Consider the following 17,293-nt stretch of genomic DNA (forward strand, 5'->3'; position numbering starts at 1 on the left):
GAAGGAAATGTGGAAAGAATATATTCAGGCTTGAAGATTATCACTGAAGGAGCTGAGCTTCCTCTCCCAGGCTTACATTTGCGCTGTTCTTTTCATCTACTTCTTATTCCTCAGTAAATATCTCTAATGATGAGTCTCAGGCCAGCAAATCAGAAAAAGGGCATTGCATCAGATGTAATCTCTGTGACCTTTAGAAACCGGCACGTCTGTCATGGGGTAGGCAGTTGGCCCTCCCACCTTTGGTATTTGTGTTTTTTCCTCAGAAGGATTTGCGCCCCTCTGTCCTCTAGGATAGGCTCCTATTGACATTCCTTCCACCCCCAGAGGCTCCTGGTTGGCAACAGCTGGGCTGATTGGGAACAGGTTTCCACCAGGGGGCACTGAAAGAAAGCAAAAGTGAGAAGCACCCCTTCTCAGAATAGCTCCTAAGGTCATCTCTGAAAAGGACAAAGGAACAGATGTGAAGAGCTGAGGGGCTTGGGCTGCACGGGAAGCAAAGCTGCTGTCGCTTCCTCACGTCTAATGTTTTGAAGTTTACATCGTCACCTCCAGTTCATCCCCTGGCATTTCCGATGTCAGGGTTTCGTTTTGAATCAGTGCCTTGAGTGAAATGCATTCCTACTGAATTTGGTCGTCATAATAACTGGCACAGGTCTAGTGATTTTTATTTAAAAACATGGCTTGAAACTGGCTGTTTTGAGAGCTGCCTTAACCCAAAGACCAGGCTTGTCGCCCAACCCAGGCGCTCCAGGTTGTGGTTTTAAGATAAGGAATGTCTGATACCGGCTGCTTTTGCAGTTGATGGGCTGTGGTGAGTGGGGAAAGCCTTGAAAACTTGTGGCTTTGGAAAAATGGCTCTCGGTGACCAGAGCTGATTCTGTAAGTTTGCTGCAACATATCCTTTTTGCTTTTTTTCCAGAAATTTACAGAAAGACCAAACTTCCTCGTTACTCTGCCATAAATGCCCACCACTACATCCATTTCTTTTTTGTTTGTTTGTTTTTGTTTTTTTTTGAGATGGAGTCTCACTCTGTCTCCCAGGCTGGAGTGCAGTGGCATGATCTTGGCTCACTGCAACCTCTGCTCCCGGGTTCACGCCATTCTCCTGCCTCAGCCTCCCCAGCAGCTGGGACTACAGGCGTCTGCCACCATGCCCAGCTAATTTTTTTTTTGTATTTTTAGTAGATACGGGGTTTCACTGTGTTAGTCAGGATGGTCTCGATCTCCTGACCTCATGATCCACCTGCCTCGGCCTCCCAAAGTGCTAGGATTACAGGCGTGAGCCACCACGCCCGGCCTATCTTCAAAAGGCCCCATTTCTTAAGGACCTTTTGGAGATAGGCACGTTTTAGCCACATTAACCCATATTATCTGGGGAGTGTGACACATAACCAGCTTGGCTATAGCATGGATTTCTACCTCTGAACAGGAGTTAGAAAAGACTTCCAAGTTGGAGTTAGACTTCTTGGTTTGGAGTTAGACACCAAACCAAGACCCCACACCAAGGAGAGGGCAAAATAGTAAAATTGGGACATTGAGTTTTTCACATAAATGTTTATTCAATTTAGAAAGTTATCCTTTATTCTGAGTTTATGCCCTTTATACATTTGGGGTCTAAAGTGATCCTGTGTCTGTGTTCGCAGGTGTGTGCACTTTTCCTTTTGATACTAAAATGTCCATTCCTCTAAGAAGTGATGGTCCCCAGAGATGTTAGTTTTTCTAAATGTATGGATAAAATGAGTAATTTGTGTTAGACCTCGACTGTTCTGTTTTGCTTTTTTGACATTATACTGCCAGTGAAACCTTAAAGAAGGGAGGATAACTACTTTAGGGGAGTCATTGGTAACTAAGAGAAAACAAGTACCTAGCTAACAGGACACCAAACTTATCAATTTGAGTGGAAGAGTGGTGCTTGACCTGTCTATGGCCTGAAGGGGTGCTGTGTGGGGCGAGGAGATTCTAGAAGCCTGGCAAGCTGGATGGGGTCCTGGGCACCAGGGAAGATAATGTTTCTGGGAGTAAAAGGTGCTGTAAGGAAAGGCAGAAATCTTCCTGATGATGACCGCTCATCTGTTTCCCAGCTTCTGCCAGGGCAACCCCCCAGGCATGGACAGCAGCCACTCAAATCCTTGTTTGGTCTATGAGGCAATTTTTCTTTCTTTCTCAGAAGGGGCTGATGTGAGTTGGTCTTTGCAGGCACCTTGCCCACAACTTCCCCACTCCCCCACATCTCAAAACAGTGTTTCCTAGAACACTGTTTTCTGTGAGCTCAAAGTTCATAACAAGCTCGCAGACATCACACCCAAGACATCGAGCCAGCTTGTGCTGTGAAGAAGCGCTCGGCCACAAGGCGCACGGGCGTGGCTGGCACTGGGCCAGAAGCTGTGCTGCTCACTGACCCTCGGTGGGCAGGGAGTGCGGGCGCTGCTGGCCTGGGGCGCTCCACAGAGGAGAAATGGGGGGATCTGCAGTAGTTACAAAAGGCAGCTGCAGTGACGAGTTAAAAACTGAAATGATTTAAAGACAAAAGAAAAGACACATCTAGTGTCCACTTTAATCTTTCAGAAAGGGCATCAAACTCCAGCCCCAGGCAGAAGGTTGGCCAAAGTGGCCAAGTTCTTTTTTAATCTGCGGCTCCTCCTGCTTTTGCCACACACTTAGTTATCTATTGTTGGAAACAAATTATTCTGAGACCTAATGACTTACAACACTTATCTCATACTTTTGTGGGCCAGGAGTTCTGGAATGGTTTAGCTGGGTGCCTCTGTCTCCAGATCTCTCATGGAGTTGCAGTCAAGCTGGGCCCAATCAGAGCTGGAGAATACACTTCTAAGCGAATTCCAAGCAGGTCATGGTGCCTCGGTTCCTCGTGATGGGGATTCTCTGCAGGCTGCCTGAGAATGCTCCCAACAAGGCAGCTTGCGATGCAGGAGACAGAAAGCCCGAGATCGCAGGAATGGGAGCCGCAGCCTCTGTAACCTGGTCTCAGAGGTGACGTTCCATCAATTTTACCATATTCTAATCACAAGAAGTGAGGTACTAGGTCCAATTCATACTCAAGGAGGAGGACTGCATAAGGGCAGGAACATCTGGAGGCAGATATCATCAGGCCATCTTAGAGGCTGCCTACCACAGCTACCCTCCTTATCTTCATATTCATAATAGTAATAATGGAAGGTGTTGACCTAACAAAGTTGGTGTGAGAATCAGATACAAAAAAGGAGTAAGATAGGACTCCGAAAAGAGAGGCCCAAGAAAGGCAGTGTGACCAAAATGTCCTTACCTTACCCTCAGATCCAGTTATGGAGATGAGCCCAGAAACCTGCCTTTTAACAGCACCCCAGGCATACTTCGGGCACACCAAGACTTAGAAACCACTCTTTCTACTCTCTAAGTTGGGAATAAAGAAAGGCAGAGAAATTAGGCAAACAGGGGAGCTAAGAGGTGAACTCTTTAAGCCCCCAGCTGCTTTCCCTTGCCCTGTCCTTTAAATAACTCTCCTAGGCTGGATCTGTTCTCAGGGCAACTGTGAGTTGATGGAAATGCTGGCAACACCAAGTACGTTTCACAAACTGAATCTCACTGGAGCAGTGCCCTGAGACCCCACTCCAAATCTCCCATCAGTATGATCAATATCCCACGCTCCACAATTACCTTCTCCTACCCTATAGCAGCCTTTGAAGCCAGGCTTCTATGACAATACTTAAAACAACAAATGTTTTTGGCAAATGACCCTAACAAACATATAAACTTTTTTTTTTTTTTTTTTAAGAGACAGGGTCTCACTGAGTCACCCAGACTGGAGTGGAGTGGTGCAGTCACAGCTTACTGCAACCTCAAACTCCTCAGCTTAAGCAATCTTCTTGGCTGGACTTTTTTTTGTTTGTTTTGTTTGTTTTTTGATTAACAGTAATACATCTTGAGGCATCACTTAGCTGTCTCCTTGTCAACAGTAAACACTCATTGTTTTACCCAGCAGAAAATGTAGCCACATTCAGCTGCAATTTACAGTAGACAACAGGTGATTCTTACCATCAAATCAAATTAACAGAAGCTGGAAAGAAGAGTGAGATTTCATCAAATCCATGCCAGAGAGAATAATCCTCAAAATATCCCGCCAATAGGTAGTCCCTTATTTAATCCCTTGGGCAATCAAATCCTTGTCTCAACCCTCACAATGATTTATTTTATATACAACCGAATCCTTACTGCTGTAATTTACAGCATTTTCTTTAGTTCTGACCTTGAGGGAAATAAAGAGCAGATGCTCACACAGCTTTTAATATTTAAAGATTCTTAAGTCACTGCTGAGCTTGTCCTGCCAGTGGGGGTGGCAGGGGACACAGGTTGCTGCTTTTTCGCTTTTTCTGCTTTGCTCTGCTTGGCCTATATTTCTGTTTACAGGAGCCTTGTTCTTATCTGCATGAATGGAAGACTATGAGTTATTTTCAGGTCAGCACAACTGGAATAACCCGATTTTTTTTTTTTTTTTTTTAACAAAATCTACAAACAGTTATTGGCTCCTATGAGGGGATTTGGCTTAAACAGATGACATTTAAAAATTACAATCAATTTTTCCTTAATGCTACCTAAAAGTCAGAAATGTAAAAACTTGACTTTTTTAGCTGGTCTTTGATTGCTTTAATCTGATATGACTGAGCTTTGTTGAAGCTTGGTTCCATCGTCATCTAGTATTAAAATCAAAGACAGTATTTTCCTTCCTTATCTGCAAAATAAGGCCCTCTGAGTCTTAGAGGTAAATTAATAAGTATTTCCAAAACTGCATATGGAACTGAATAGTCTTCCAAAGCAACTCCCAAAATAAAGTTCTTAAAGCACCTCTCAGGTTTATTGTTTCTTTATATTTTGTTGCAAGGTGGGCAAAAAGGGAGTGGCCTGGGCTAAAGTTCTAGTTCTGGATTTTGTCCAGCATTTGTGGATCGCGGTTGGCAGCTTTATATGTATACAAATATACACATACACATACACACACTCCCTTTGAGAGCTTATTTATATATATAAACTTATTTATATATGTGTGTATGTGTGTGTGTATATATATATTTATTTATATATATTTAAGGCAAAAGGAAGAGCACTTAAATCCCGAGTCTGGCAAGTCTCATGCTTGGCTGGGTGTGGTGGCTCATGCCTGTAATCCCAGCACTTTGGGAGGCTGAGGCAAATCACTTGAGGTCAGGAGTTTGAGATGAACCTGGCCAACATGGTGAAACCCTGTCTCTACTACAAATAGAATAATTAGCCAGGCATGGTGGCATGCGCCTGTAGTCCCAGCTACTTGGGAGGCTGAGGCAGGAGAACCACTTGAACCCAGGAGGTGGAGGTTGCAGTGAGCTGAGATCGTGCCATTGCACTCCAGCCTGGGTGATAGAGCAAGACTCTGTCTTAAAAAAAAAAAGTCTCATGCTTAAATCCTGAGTCTGACAACCATGTGAGTTTCTGGCGAGATTTAAACTTTCAAAGGCACAATTTTCTTATTGGCTAGATAAGAATAACAATTTTCACCTTGCCAGTTTGTAGTGAAGATTTCACATAATGAATATAAAGGAACTGGTATAGACCACGGCCCATAGTAGGTGCTCAATAAATACCTTTATAAGGAAACAAACACATTGCAATTCTGATATGATGGCTGCCTTCTTATTTAGAAGACTTTTCTGCTGTTTTTTTTTTTTATTCTAATTTCTTTGGATTTATAAGAAGCATCCCCCACAGCTCTTTCAAACCAAGGATCTTCACAGATAACAGTGTCTAGGGAATCTTTCTCTGTTCTCCTAAAACAAGCACTTATTTTTAACAGTGGTCTTATATTCCATAAAAATATTAAAATAACATCTTCATATGTAATATTATATATGAGGGAAATAGACATTTAAGCCAGTGTTCACACTTGACCATGTTCACACTTTTAACCAGGTAGAGACTCATGACTTTGACTCTTATTTTGGCCTTTACTCAGGCTCTGACTGCAGATAAGAATCAGTTTTGCCTAAATTTCAATTGCTTGGGAAAGGTCCTCGATAACGGATGTCTACATAGAATTGTGAATAAATACCCCTGTGAAAATAAAGGTTAAGTCTATATGTTTACATGATAAAGCAGATAATTTCAGAGTATAAACACAGTTGTGTTTTGACTTCTCTTCCTTTTGCCTTAAATATAGATATTTGTGTGTGTGTGTGTATGTGTGTGTATTTATATATATATAAAGTTGCCCACTGTCATCTACCACTGCTGGAGCAAATCCGGAACTAGAACTTGGTCTCATGGCCTTCAGCCCAGAGTTCATTCCAGAACTAGAACTTGGTCTCCTGGCCTTCAGCCCAGAGTTCATTACAGTCTCATTCTAAAAACAAGTACTTCATACTGATTGCATTTCTACACACACATATGCAGATTTCTGGACACTCTTTTTGTTTTTCTTTCATTTATGTTCTCAATGCTGAACCTTTATTAGAATTACATCATCACCGTGGTTCTTTAAATAAGAAACAAAACTCTGTCACAACATCTGAGGAAATTATCTTTTAATGTTCCCAAGCTCTATGCCTTAGAAAAAAAAACTTCCTCTGCTGTTCAAGAATAACAGGCCCAGAACAAGCCCCCAAAATAAATGACAAAGCCCATCTTACTCACAGGAGGAAAGGATCATGGCAGCCCCTTCTGCGGGGAGCACACAACAGAGTTCAGTTCTTCTGCGGTGCTCCACTCATAAAAACACATCTTTCAACTGAAATCATAGTTCGCTCAAGATGTTTCTCACGGGCAGAGTTAACCCCACCTATTTTCCTGTTCTGAAAACCTCAGAAGAGTATAAATGACAACCAATGGCATATATAAGAAAGCTCAGTAATCTCCATCCCAATCTCTGAGGGTATCTGCTATTAGTCTCTCATCCCCAAAGGTGTGGGTGACTCGCAAACATCATTTTCAAGAAATCACAAAATTTTGGTAAAAGACACCTTTAAAATCATCAAATCAAACTGCCCTCTCTGGACTGGGAAGGAAATGAAGGCACAGACAGAATAAGGGACTTGCCCAAGGCCACACCGTGAGTGGCAGAAACAATTAATTAGATTCTAGGCTCTGGAATATTGAGTTTAGAATGTTCCATCCTCCCACTCAGCAGACACTTTATTTGGGGGAAGTCAATCTAGTAATAACCCTAAAATGTGATTGGGGGATGGCTGAGAAATATAACAACACCAACAATACAAAGCACACTTGGGAGTTTCACTTCATCCCACTGGAAAGCATAACCATGTGTTAACTAATTAACAGAGCAACTTTAATGAAGACACAGCATATTCTAATCGCCCTTCCAATTTCCTCGTTTAGATTAAGGCCTCCTTAGCATTCTGGGTGATGACTGTTATTTTTACTTCACCTTTTGCCTTAGTTATGCTTTCGTATAAAACCTTTTTTTAAGTCTTAGTGAAAAATATTTAAAGATTTTTGAAGGAAATGTTGACAAATGTTGCCAGGTGCTCTCTATCTTGTTTTCCCATAAAAAGTATACATTGACCATTAGGGCAGGGACTCTATCTTCTCCTCACTCTCTTTCATACCACCTAGTACTTCCCATAGCTCCTCAAGGTGAAAAGGGAAGTATGGGATGGGAGGAGGAAAGGTCACGAAGGAAGGAGAAAAGGCTGACAGTGATAGTAAGGTAGAGTGTGCCAGGACCGACTCCTTGAATGAGCTTCAAGTCAGTTAAAAGTTGTGCATGGTTAGCAACCAAAATGCCCATCAATGATAGGCTGGATAAAGAAAATGTGGTACATATACACCGTGGAATACTATGCAGCTATACAGAATGAAATCATGTCCTTTGCAAGGGACATGGATGGAACTGGAAGCCGTTATCCTCAGCAAAGTAATGCAGGAACAGAAAACCAACCACCACATGTTCTCACTTATAAGTGGGAACTGAACCATGAAACACATGGACACAAGGAGGGGAACCACACACTGGGGCCTGTTGGGGAGGGCAGATGAGGGGACAGCATCAGGAAAAATAGCTAATGCATGCCAGGCTAATATCAGGAAATATATGTATCAGGCTAATATCAGGAAAAATAGCTAATGCATACCTAGGTGATGAGTTGATAGGTGCAGCAAACCACCATGGCACACGTTTACCTATGTAACAAACCTGCACATCCTGCACATGTACCCTGGAATGTAAAAAAAAAAGTTGTGCCTGTTTTTGTGATGAGGGTACAGTTAAACAGGTAGACAAGAAGGAATGTGGCAGATTGTGATAAGGCTCGGGATAAGCAGTTTACTTTCTTCCATCATGAGGGGCACAGGAAAAGAAAAAACACAGCCTTCAGTGGATGGACTGCCTGGTGCACAGACTCTAGACTGACCAGGATGAAATGAAATGGTTCTCCAGGGTTAGAGTGAAGGCGCTGCCCTGAGCAGCCAGCCTGTGTGTTCACCCAATGCTCCAGAGCAGATCATCATGGCCTCCAGAGGAGACGGAACTCCTGAAGGGAAGGCGCTGTGTCTTCCTCGGCTAGTTACCCCACCAATAGCAAGAATAACGTGTTGGGCAATAAACGGTCTCTGGATGACTGATACCGTTTCTTTTCGCTGGCGCTCATGTGACCGAGATAGTTTCTTTTCCTTGGCGCTCACAAGGAAAAAAGGAAGGCCCTAACTCCATTGATGTCTTAGTAGAGCTTCTAGGGGTGAGAAATCCACACACAGAGTCTTGACAGCAGGGTCTCCTGAGAGGCTGTACAACAATCCCACCATCCAGGAACCCAAGTCCAAACAGGCCTCCTGAAAAACGTCCGGGAGGCACAGAACACCATGCTCGCTGCTTCTCTCGGTAGCTTCCTGGATCCTCTGCCACAACTCGGGCTGCTTCCGGGTCCTGTGTGAGGTGGGGGCAAACTTTGTTGCGAAGGTCACCTGATCCTTCTGCCCCAGAGCTCAGCACTTCCAATTATAGTGTCTGTGTCCCAGGGAATATTCTTAAGGCTTAGAAGTAGATTACCTGGTTTAATTTTCCATCTGATTCTGATTAGCTGCGGCCACCATGGGCAGGATTACATAGGCCAAATGCACGTGGTTAAGCTGGACAGGCATCCCCAGACACATTTACCTGAGTGAGGAGGGGGCGTTACTCATAGAAGAATCTAGACTTTCTTCTCTTCAGGCATATTTGATGTTCAGGGGGAAATGAATTTATAGCTATAAGGCACAGTCTCTAGTCCTAAGAAGGTGAACTCATATACTACATGATTAAAAGTTTCAATTAGAAGACAACTCGTGTTTCTTATAAATATATAACTTTATATATTATATATATTTACAATATATACAGCATACAAATATTGTTCATGTAATACTAAGAGCAATCTTGAAAACTGAGATGTTTTCAAAACAAAAGATAGGTATTTATGTATCCAAGGTGGGTTCCTGATTTATCTAGAACCCAATTGTAGACAATATCTCAGGCCCAGATTTCTGTAGAAGTCAAAGGGAAAAACAAGGGTTGCTTGGTCATGACTCTAATACCCTTCCCCTTCCCAAATACCCTGGCCTTCAACTAGCATCAGCTAACATGGTCCCATGTGTGCACCCCTAAATGGCCAAACCCTGGGGCTACACACAGTGCCTGGTAAACAACTGTCACTCAAGTGCCCGAGGAATGAATAGAAATGAGTGATTTTAATCACCATTTCTAAGGCAACATTTCCACACTCTGGGAGATTCTGTCTAGAAGCAAGTCTAGACAGAGCCTGGTCTAGAAGCAAATTATTTATGTGTTTCCACTGTATAAGTAAAACGATCTACATGTCCAAGTGCTCAATAAATTAAAAGCCACAAAACGCCCATCCTTTCTTGTGCTTGGGAATCTGGGAGCCACTGGTCACATCACTTATCTTCCAAAAGTTTCTTCACATTCAACTAGTTCATCTATTGTGCGCAGCAGATCTTCAAAAGAAGGCCTTCCCTCTGGTTTCTACAATTAAAAGTCAAAGAGAAGCTGTGGGTTCCAGAATCCATTCCAAAAAACCTGTCACTGCTCCAACTCCTAAACACAGCATATTACAGACAGACTTCACTGCTTTGGGACTGGGACATACAGGCATCTCCAAAGGGGTCTTGTCTCTATCCTAATTTACCCTGCATGTACTGCTGCTAGGCTAACGTTTCTAAGACACTGCTTTCATGTCTCTCTTCAAGACCCTGATAGATCTTTTTACTGCCTGTGAAGTCAAGTCCTGCAAATTTATAGGAACCTCTATAATCTGCCACTTCCCCACCCTCTTATCACCCAATCTTATTCTCCACAAAATCCCTCACATAGGCTGTCTGTTAAATAGGGCTACTGTCTCCACTGTCGTGCACACTGTGTTTATAACCACCTCCTTACCTTTGCTCAAGCTGTTCTCTCTCCCTCTAGCACCACTTCCTGCCCAGAATGTCTCTGCCCATCCCAACCAATGCTCTTGGGAGGCAGTACAGCAAGTGGTTGAGACCCTGGACTTTGGAATCAGACAGGCCTATACTGTTCCGTAGCTAAGTGACCCCAGGCAAGCAGCAACCTCATGACCCTTAATCTTCTCATCTACAGAGCGGCTACAGTCAAAGTATCTCCACCTCAAAGTGTTGTTTTGAGAACTAAATCCAAAACACTAAGTATAGTGCCTGGCACATAATACATGTGAGCTAATGTTACCGTCTTTCAGAAGTCATTTGGTATCTAATCTCTTTTAGGAGGTAACATTTCAATACTTCCAAAGACCTTGGAAAATTGAGGCTTAGAGAAAGAAACCAACTCTGGTAAAAAAATAATACTTCATCTCTACAAGTGAACCAGTGAAAAAAGAACTACTTCTCCAGGCTTATTCCCCAAGTCCCTAGCTCAGGCAACCATGGAAGGAGTCCCACTTGGAAGTGAGGGAGCAGCCTGAATGTATCGAGGTAGTTATTAGCATTTTCCACATCTTTACATTCTTCTTCCTGTTATTCAGAACTTGAGTTGAGAGGGTTGGCTTCCTATCTAGAGCTTGAAATCACTATAAAGCATGCACCACCTCACTGGGCTATAAAGACTGCATGTTATCCGTCTACCAAGCCCAATCCCTAAGAGATTCAAAAAGAAAGCACACAAAAAATCTATACCTCCTGCCAACATCTCAGCATCACCTCATATACATAGTTGGACGCCAACTTCGGCTGGTAGAGTCGGTGGCCTCGAGTGACCATGGTTACCACTTCATAATTGGTGTATTTTTCAAAAGGCATTCTGCCTTCCGTGAATACTTCCCACATTAAAACACCTGGAAAAGGATAAGGATTACCAAATGGATGTATCCACTTTCTCCTCAGGGCGGATGGACGTGAGGAAACATGGACCATGGATCTTACCAAATGACCAGACATCTGATTTGCTGCTGAAGCGGCTGTAATTAAACACTTCTGGTGGACACCACTTCACGGGAAACTTAGCACCAGAAGAACTTGTGTACTGATCATCCAGAACATACCTAGAGTAAGACACACCATGGGATTACACCTCTGAAGAACAATCTGCATTTTCTACTTGCTCTTTCATTTTTTTCCCCTTGCAATCAAAAACACAGTTGACTGAAGTCCAACAAGCATCCGGTTGAAGCTAAATGTTCACCTCAGTGGCCACACCTGGTGATTTCCAACTTCCTCTCAGCTTAATTTAAGTGCATGAGATGGATGCATCACCACATTACCATCTGCACTTTCATTTTCCTGTTTTTCTTTCTTTTTATAAGGCAATAGAGACAAGGTATCATAAAATAGTTTGCAAGCTTTTCTTTGTAAGCAATTTTGTTCTTTAAATAAAATTTTACCCAAAGGCCCCGTATGTAAAAAATCTAAAGCAGAGCTGCTCCAGAGGAAGTGGTATAAAGCATCTAGAAACACACATGCTTTCAGCCCTCCAATTCCACAGAGCACAATTTAAAACTACAGCATAGGAAAATAGCAAATGCAAAAAAACAAAAACAAAAACACAACACAAAATGCCACATGTAAATGGTGGAGTATGCATTTATACATAACATCCCCACATACATACATACACTCAAAACAATACTATATAATTTTTCTATGTGAACATACAATGTCCTTCTGGAAGAACATACAAAAACTGGTAACAGTGGCTAACTTTAGGGGAGAATCCTTGATTAGGGTTGGTAGATGAAAAGACTTCAGCCCTTTCTGTAAGGTGGGCAGCACATATTTACAAAAGGAATGTATCTCTGTATTGTGTGTGAATATACCATTAATTTCTAAAAGGTTCCATGAGAACATTTTCGAAGAATTGCACAAACATCCTTTGCTATGTAGACAAAGATGGTGACTCGGCACAAAGCCAGCTGCTGGCTGGCAGACAATGCCACTGTGGGCCGGATCAAACTGTCAGCCAGTGGAGTCTGAATTTAGAGTATAAAGAGGTTTTTGAGTGGTTGATACAAAAGTGCAGATTTTCTGAAAGCCTCACATATGAAGATTGAACATATGAAAGTGGCGGACAGCCTGTCAAATATATAGTATCTGTATATAAAAGCAAATAAAGAGCACTGGGTAATTAATATCCTAAGAGTTGGAAGTTCTGGTCCCACTTCTGACAGTAACAGTTTTCTAATCTCCCTGGGCCTGAGTCTCCTTAGGAGTTAAACTTGGCCCTACATGGCCTGGTCTTTGCCTGCATTTATGAGCATTCCTGGCACTGCCCGTTGGCCAGCTACCCTGGCGCTTCTTCCGTTCCTTGAGCAGGCCAGACGTGTCCCAGACTTCAAGCTTTTTCACCTGAAATATTGTCTCCTTTTATTTTCACCTACACTGGCTACTTCCTACCTTTTCGTCTCCAGTCAAATCTCCCTATCACAAAGAGGTCGTCCTGAACATCAGATCAAGTAGCCACCCTCACTCTTGCCCTGCATCATCATTCAGCACCACCCCAAATTATCTCTATTACAGGGATCAGTCAACTTTTCTGTAAAGGGCCAGATAACACATATTTCAGATCTGGCAGGCCATACAGTCCCCGTGACAACTACTCGACTCTGCATCTGTAGCGGGAAAGCAGTCACAGGTAACACCTAAATGAATGAGCGAGGCTGTGTCTCAATCACACTATTTTTGTGGACAGTGACATTGGAATTTCAGATATTTTTTTACATGTCATAATATTCTTTTCATTTTTTTCATCCATTTAAAAATGTGAAACCCAATTGAGGTGTGGGTCAGACTGACAGCCACAGTTTACCAGTATCGACCGTGCGCGATCATGTAACTTTATCAGGTCTTCTGATTCACCCTCTTCCTCAATGTAAGCTGCATGCGGGCAAGGACTTGTAGGTCTTATTCTCTATATGGTTCAGCTTATCATTATGCCTGGCACAGAGCAGGCACCTGATTTTTTATGGGTGGATGTATGGATGAATGAATGGACAGACGGAGGGAGAAGAGAGAAAAAACAAACTAAATACCTTTAAAAGGTATTTTATAATACTATTAAATTATAAAAATTAAGAGAAGAAAAACACTGCAGACATGGACATACTAAGAACCTCACCACCAAATATGTTTTTGTGAAAACAAAAGATACTAGAAATCTAATCCCCACCAGGAAATATAGTGTATTTAACAGGCTATACTACCACCTAGTGGAGAGAATTACTACCATCACAATATATACTTAATTTAATCTGAGAACCAGTTAACAAGATTTCCTTTCTGCTTCATCAGTGCAAATTATTCCCACCCTTATTAATTCCACCAAAAAAAACGCAAACATCACCTAAAACCACGTATACTTGGACATACCTGGCCATTCCAAAATCAGATACTTTTACAACTCCCGCCTCACTTACTAGACAATTTCTGGCAGCCTGGAAAACAACATTATGATGGTATATTAGTTTAAAAATTCTACCATTTAAGTAGGAAAATGTAAGTTCTATTTATATTAAATTTAGTTAACCTAGTCAACATTTGCAGAGAGTGGAAACATCCTTCAATAAGTTGTTTTTACCCCTATGGAAGTATTTCCATTGTGTATTCGAAAAAATGAATAGAAAGGCAGGTCAGAAAGTTGTATTTGCAATAAGTAATGATTACATAATCTTCACCAATTGTCTTTTTTTTTTTTTTTTTTTTTGAGACAGAGTCTGCCTCTGTCACCCAGGCTGGAGTGCAGTGGCACAATCTTGGCTCACTGCAACCTCCACCTTCCAGTTTCAAGTGATTCTTCTGCCCCAGCCTCCAGAGTAGCTGGGATTACAGGCACCCACCACCACAGCCAGCTAATTATTGTATTTGTTGGCCAGGCTGCTCTTGATCTCCTGACCTCATCCATCCGCCTCGGCCTCCCCCAGTGTTAGGGGCAACCACACCGGCCAACTGTCATTCTTAAACAAGGGCTAATAGAAGGGTCAACTCACTTTTCTCCCTCCCAGACCTGTTCTTATTAAACTATCCAATTTTCTTACTGACAATGAGAACATCTCTTGAAGTCCTCAATCCAGTTCTCACTAGGTGAGCTTAATAACACACAACCATCAAAATGATGGGCGACCAACCTCTTATCCAATATTTCTGCTCAGTGATTGGTCATCTCCTCCCAGTCAAAGAACAGGCTGGGTGCAGTAGCTCACGCCTGCAATTCCAACATTTTGGGAGGCCAAGGAGGGTGGATAACTTGAGGTCAGGAGTTCGAGACCAGCCTGGCCAACATGACAAAACCCCGTCTCTACTAAAAATACAAAAAAAATTAGCCAAGTGTGGTGGCACACAACTGTAGTCCCAGCTACCTAGGACTGGAGGCAGAAGAATTGCTGGAACCCGGGAGGTGGAGGTTGCACTGAGCAGAGATCGTGCCACTGCACTCCAGCCTGGGTGACAGAGCAAGACTCCGTCTCAAAAATAACAGCTATGTGAAAATACAGTTTGCTTTTCCATTTATGTTCCCAGTATATTACAACATGATGTACAAAACTGGTCAAATACAATTGTGGATTATTTAATTTATATTTTCTTCCATGTTCTTCAAGGTTACAAGGTTCAAGAAAACAGTTTGATAGAAAGACGTGGTATTTCTTGGAAGGAAGACATGAATTTTTTTTTAAATTTTTTTATTTTTTATTTTTGAGACTGAGTCTCGCTCTGTCACCAGGCTGCAGTCCAGTGGTGCGATCTTGGCTCACTGCAGCCTGTACCTCCTGGGTTCAAGTGATTCTTCTGCCTCAGCCTCCCGAGTAGCTGGGACTACAGGCGTCTGCCACCATGCCTGGCTAATTTTTTTCGTATTTTTAGTAGAGACAGGGTTTCACCATGTTTGCCAGGATGGTCTCGATCTCTTGACCTCGTGATCCGCCCGCCTCGGCCTCCAAAAGTGCTGGGATTACAGGCATGAGCCACCACACCTGGCCAATGATGTTTTTAATACCATAACCCATAGACCAAAATATGTTTTGCTTCCTGACTGTTCATAATTCTATTTTCTCTATGTGGCAGTTCCACTTATATGAGGTTCCTTCTTGCTGAGTGCATTTTAAGGGTCTTATAAAGTGAGACTTAATGTCCATTCCCTGCACTGCCTGCATCTTCCTACGAAAACACTTCACAACTCCACAATGCCTGCACTGGATGGTCAACAGGATTCTTTACCAAGGAGACAAGAGCATCCAAAGTTTCCCATAAGGGGTGACACAAACCTACCATAGTAATACCAATATCATAGGCACAGAAATATAAGAATCGTTTTTGCCAAAACATCGTCTGTGTGGACAGGTGTAATCTGCCACACCCACACAGATACTCGGTTTTTATCAGTTTTATAAGGACATCTATTTTGTTCTTAGTTCTTAGTTCACAAGTTTCAGCTGACAGAGATGTTCTTCATCATCCCTGACATAATGATAACAATAACTGATGTTATCTACAGCATGTCTATTTTACAAAGCCCTTTGCCCCAGTCAAATAATGTGACCTTTGAAACAGTCTTGGAAGCAAAACAACATTATAACCCACAATTTACAGACACAGAAACTGAATTTAAGATAAGGTAAGTATCCCAAAACACACCTAGGAAATCAAGTATTCCATCTCCAAATCTTCAATTCTCTAATATGTTTTAATTCTAGAGAGCATAGCATAGTAGTTAAGTAGGGACTTTAGAGCCAAACTCCCTGGGTTCAAATCCTGGCTCTACAATTTACTTCCCCTTTGGAAGTTATTTTATCCTATTTGCACCTCGGTTTCCTCATCTGTAAAAAGGGAATAATAAGAAAATCTACTTCCCAGAATTATGATTAAACAAGTTTACTTGTAAAATACTTATCAGAACAATGTCTGTCTAAGGTGACTGTTAACTTTAAAAAATGTTTTGCTAAGGCCAGGTGCAGTGGCTCACACCTGTAATCCTAGTACTTGGGAGGCTGAGGTAGGCAGATTGCTTAAGCTAAAGAGTTTGAGACCAGTCTGAGCAACACGGCGAAACCCCATCTCTACAAAAATTAGTCAAGCATGGTGGCACATGCCTATAGTCTCAGCTACTTGGGGGCTGAGGCAGGAGGATCGCTTGAACCCAGGAGGTTGAGGCTGCAGTGAGCCAAGATTGCGCCACTGCACTCCAGCCTGGAAGACAAACTGAGACCTGTCTCAAAGGAAAAAAAAATTTTTTTTAAGTTTTTCTGCTTTCTAAAAGAAATGTGTCCATGCTTTATCACTAGAAAGCTAAAACTAAAATATGGGAGAAAGTCCCAAATGAAAATTACACTCTTCTTGGTGAAACAATTATTTCCAGGGGACAGACAGTGCTACTGATATTCTGAAAACAGACATTTTCAGCTGATTATTTTCAGGGGACAGAGTGCTACTGATATGCTGAAAGCATTTGTAAAGAACAGGTAGAGAAGAAAAACAGAAGGAAAAGAAGAACGGAGGAGAGAGTGAGAACAGGTGAGAAGGGAAAAATTGTCTCCATCATAATTCAGAACTGGTAACAGATTTCTTTTTCTGGCATTTTGAGAAGTTAACATGAACCTCCATGTTTTCCCAGTGATTTGAGAGATCTTTTAAAAATCCAAAGGATTTCTCTTATAGTTTCTGTTTATAGTGTGTGAGGTGGAAAAGAACTTGGGATCTAGTTAGAAAGTCAAGGCCAACCCCAATTTCCCTATTTATCACAGTAGGCGAGCCTTTTGACTTCCCTGAAGCTAATTTTCTCATCTGTACAAGAGTGATGGTAAGAGAATCCACTGTGAGT

At 42.2% G+C, this 17,293-nt stretch overlaps 2 protein-coding genes across 3 annotated transcripts in view; both read right to left on the reverse strand.

The window, feature by feature from the left end:
• Window positions 1-7,878, reverse strand: part of TXK (TXK tyrosine kinase) — a 68,829-nt gene extending 60,951 nt beyond the window's left edge. Inside the window, exon 1 of the mRNA XM_002814727.4 lies at window positions 6,658-7,878. Within this exon, the coding sequence (XP_002814773.3) occupies window positions 6,658-6,673 (16 nt within the window). The 5' untranslated portion in view covers window positions 6,674-7,878. The remainder of the gene's footprint in view (window positions 1-6,657) is intronic.
• Window positions 7,879-8,007: 129 nt separating this feature from the next.
• The window catches only part of TEC (tec protein tyrosine kinase), a 130,925-nt gene continuing 121,639 nt past the window's right edge, over window positions 8,008-17,293 (reverse strand). The window contains exons 15-18 of one of the 2 annotated variants that reach the window (XM_024246119.3): window positions 13,852-13,916; window positions 11,413-11,531; window positions 11,167-11,324; window positions 8,008-10,000 (exon numbers count right to left, since the gene is read on the reverse strand). In XM_024246119.3, the coding sequence (XP_024101887.1) occupies window positions 9,917-10,000; window positions 11,167-11,324; window positions 11,413-11,531; window positions 13,852-13,916 (426 nt within the window). In that variant the 3' untranslated portion in view covers window positions 8,008-9,916. The remainder of the gene's footprint in view (window positions 10,001-11,166; window positions 11,325-11,412; window positions 11,532-13,851; window positions 13,917-17,293) is intronic. The other variant, XM_054553884.2, reaches the window with a different exon arrangement.

This window comes from Pongo abelii, chromosome 3 (genome assembly GCF_028885655.2).
Source record: "Pongo abelii isolate AG06213 chromosome 3, NHGRI_mPonAbe1-v2.0_pri, whole genome shotgun sequence".
Classification (NCBI taxonomy): domain Eukaryota; kingdom Metazoa; phylum Chordata; class Mammalia; order Primates; family Hominidae; genus Pongo; species Pongo abelii.